Source organism: Silene latifolia, chromosome 5 (genome assembly GCF_048544455.1).
Source record: "Silene latifolia isolate original U9 population chromosome 5, ASM4854445v1, whole genome shotgun sequence".
Lineage (NCBI taxonomy): Eukaryota > Viridiplantae > Streptophyta > Magnoliopsida > Caryophyllales > Caryophyllaceae > Silene > Silene latifolia.
The window spans coordinates 5,620,445-5,623,479 of NC_133530.1; the positions used below are offsets into that span (position 1 = coordinate 5,620,445).

At 41.7% G+C, this 3,035-nt stretch overlaps 1 protein-coding gene across 1 annotated transcript; it reads right to left on the minus strand.

Annotated features, from left to right (window-relative positions):
* Window positions 1–1,147: 1,147 nt before the first annotated feature.
* LOC141655832 (putative inorganic phosphate transporter 1-3) lies at window positions 1,148–2,746 on the minus strand. Its single transcript, XM_074462864.1, has one exon. The coding sequence runs from the start codon at window positions 2,744–2,746 to the stop codon at window positions 1,148–1,150; it is 1,599 nt and encodes a 532-aa protein (XP_074318965.1).
* Window positions 2,747–3,035: the final 289 nt, after the last annotated feature.

The window sequence follows — 3,035 nt, forward strand, 5'->3', positions numbered from 1 at the left end:
CCATGATATAAGGACTCTATTAGGCTCAATATCGATCTCGATCCTAATATTTATTGATATATATGGGCTAAAAAAATATTGACGGAAAATTTATTGATCCTTTGCCAAATTATCACGTCCAAAGATAGATATTGAGTCTAATAGAGTCCTTAATTATGTCATGGGATGATAAATGACAAGCTTGGTTACGTGTCCAAGTAATCACTTAACGCCTAAAAGTGAGTTTAATTGACGGAAAATAAAGTTTAGGGGTACACTTAGTGATAATGACAACAATTAGGGATACCATGTATGTTTTAAAAAGTGTATGGGTACCATATAGAATATCCCTTAACATTATTTAAATACAATGGACGGGTTAACTTCTCATTTCACAATTGTAGCAAAACAGAATTGACTCAGACTCTCACTCTCCAAGTGACTTATTAATATTATAATTCGGGGTAATGTATTATTTTTCTATTTTAAATTTTCTATTTTAAACACGGGTTGTTACATCGAATATGTGAACAAACGCTTTGATGCAGGCCCTACGAGATGGACTGTTTTGCGATATCCACCCGCAGGTAGTAGGCCCCGTGTTTTTAAGTAACTATTTTGTGAGGGTAAATGTAACACTTCAAGAGATTGAGAGTAAAGTTGCCCCATATCGGGAAAATAAGGAGTTTGTGATATATTTATAACATATTTTACCTACCACTTAGTAACAAGGTCTTCTACTTTTGACCATAAGTGAGGACAGATTAATGGCCAAAAGGTGCATATCTCATCTTATTGAGGTTATATTAAGACAAAAAATCTACAAGCTATTGAAAGGAATAACTCGTTTGAGGAAGAGACCGCTTAAAAACATCAATCATCCAATTTTAAATTTCCTTCTTAGACCTACCAAACTCCGTTGGTAGAGCCTAAATACAATCCAGGCTAAGTCTGATTGTAACGACGCTTGAAGATTTTTATAATCTTCTCCGACAAAGCCAACTTTTACAGCAAAACATAAGAATGGAAATCAAGCATTACAAAAAGGGAAACGAAGAATCGTGGCTATATCGCCGGCATATATGACACACAAAAGCAAAGAAAATTAAAGAGTTAGTTGTAGTTGTCTTAGATCCTCCTTTGTTTTAGGTGGTCTTAGTATTTGGAATCAAGCGGATCCTTGGCGTTCATCATGTGATGAATCCTCCTCAACTTCACCAGAAGCCTCCTCAAGAGACAAACCATTAGGCTCAGGCACAAGGAAGGTGAAGAGCATTCCAATGAAATTAATAACACCAAGAATAATGAGGGAGTTTTTCTTGCCAATACCGGCGGGGTAACCATGCTCCCTCTTAAGCGGATCAGGATCTTGGGATAGGTAGACAAACGCGAAAGCGCCGATAATGGCACCGGCTTTGCCTGTGGCGGCGGATATTCCGTGACAGGTGGACCTAAGCCTAGCGGGAAAGATCTCTGCAGGGACTATAAATGTGGTTGCATTTGGCCCAAAATTGGCAAAGAAGAAGGTAAGGCCATACATAACAATAAATCCAATGCGGTTCTCCTTCTTTTGCCAGTGTGCGTACGGGAAGGCAATGGCAAACATGAAGATTGTCATCATTATGAAACCCATCATCTGGATGATCCACCGACCGATGATGTCGATGAAGGCCACAGTGAACCAATAGCCAGGGACAGTCCCACAAAGGGCAATCAGGGTTTGAGCTCTAGCAATCACGTAAACCTCTTTGATGGCACTCATGTCTTCTGAGGGACCGATCCATCCCACTGAGGTGAAGACGTCTCTTTGGAAGAGATTTTGACTATAGAAGGCAATATCGAGTAAGAACCAGGTGGAGGTGGTCCCCAGCAATTTAAGGCCATACTGTCGGGCAAACTGAACAGTGAATAGACCGAACTGGTTCTTATCGCTCCTTGCGATTTGGTCCACCCGTTCTTCCTCCGCTTCAATTTCGACCTTTAGGACTTTGGACATGTCAGATGCAGCTTGCTTGGCATTTTTTGCTACAAGGGCAGTATACCGGGCGGTCTCAGGCATCTTCATCCGCCAGTAGTAGGTCAGGGCCGCGGGGATAGCTCCAAACATAAGAACTATCCGCCAGATATAGTCGGCTTCCTCAGGGCGGGACAGGGCGGGGTTCTCAGCGTAAGTTGGAGACTTGAATTTACTCTCAAAGGCTGATGAGACAATGAGTGCCACAACTCCCCCGGCCAGAATACCTATGCCTTGCATGGCAAAGACGGCAGCCACAAAGGCTCCTCGTGTCTTCTTATTGGCATACTCAGACATGATGGTGGCGGACAAAGGGTAGTCCCCACCAACACCAAATCCTAGCCAAAAGCGGAAGAAGCACAAGGTGGTCATCACCCCCTTGGCGCTATTTCCAAATGAAAGGCCTGAGGATAAGGAGGAGAAGACCATCATGACCAAGGTGATACCGTACACCTTCTTTCTGCCCATCTTGTCCCCTAGCCAACCGAAGAAAAGTTGACCCGCAAGAGTCCCACATAGGGCCACCCCGCTCACGGCCGCTGCCACATTGATTGGCAGTGACCCTGGTTTCTTCGTGCCCTCAACTTGGTAGTATATCCGACCCAATAACCTTGTCACAAGGGAGATGCAAAACAAGTCATAAGCATCCGTGAAAAATCCCATTCCTGCTATGATGATCGTCGTGAAATGGTACCATTGTGTTTTTGCTATATCAAGTGCGTTCAGCACTTCTAGTTGCTCTCCTTTTGCCATTTCTTTTCTTTCTTTTTATCCTTCTTTTTCTCTACTTACCTCCTGCAACCAATAACAAATCAGACGACGTTATTCTCACCTTTAATATGTACACTTATAGATAGAAACTTTATCCATTCTACTCTACAAAACCTATCACATTAACTTTTTAAGCTCAAATATAATTTCTAAATTTTTACTATATATCAAGAATTATACAGAAATCGTCAATCATTCAGACACCTTTTTTTTTAAATAAGCCGTCAACAATTAACCGTAATAATTAATTTCATGGATGCTCTAGATCGAT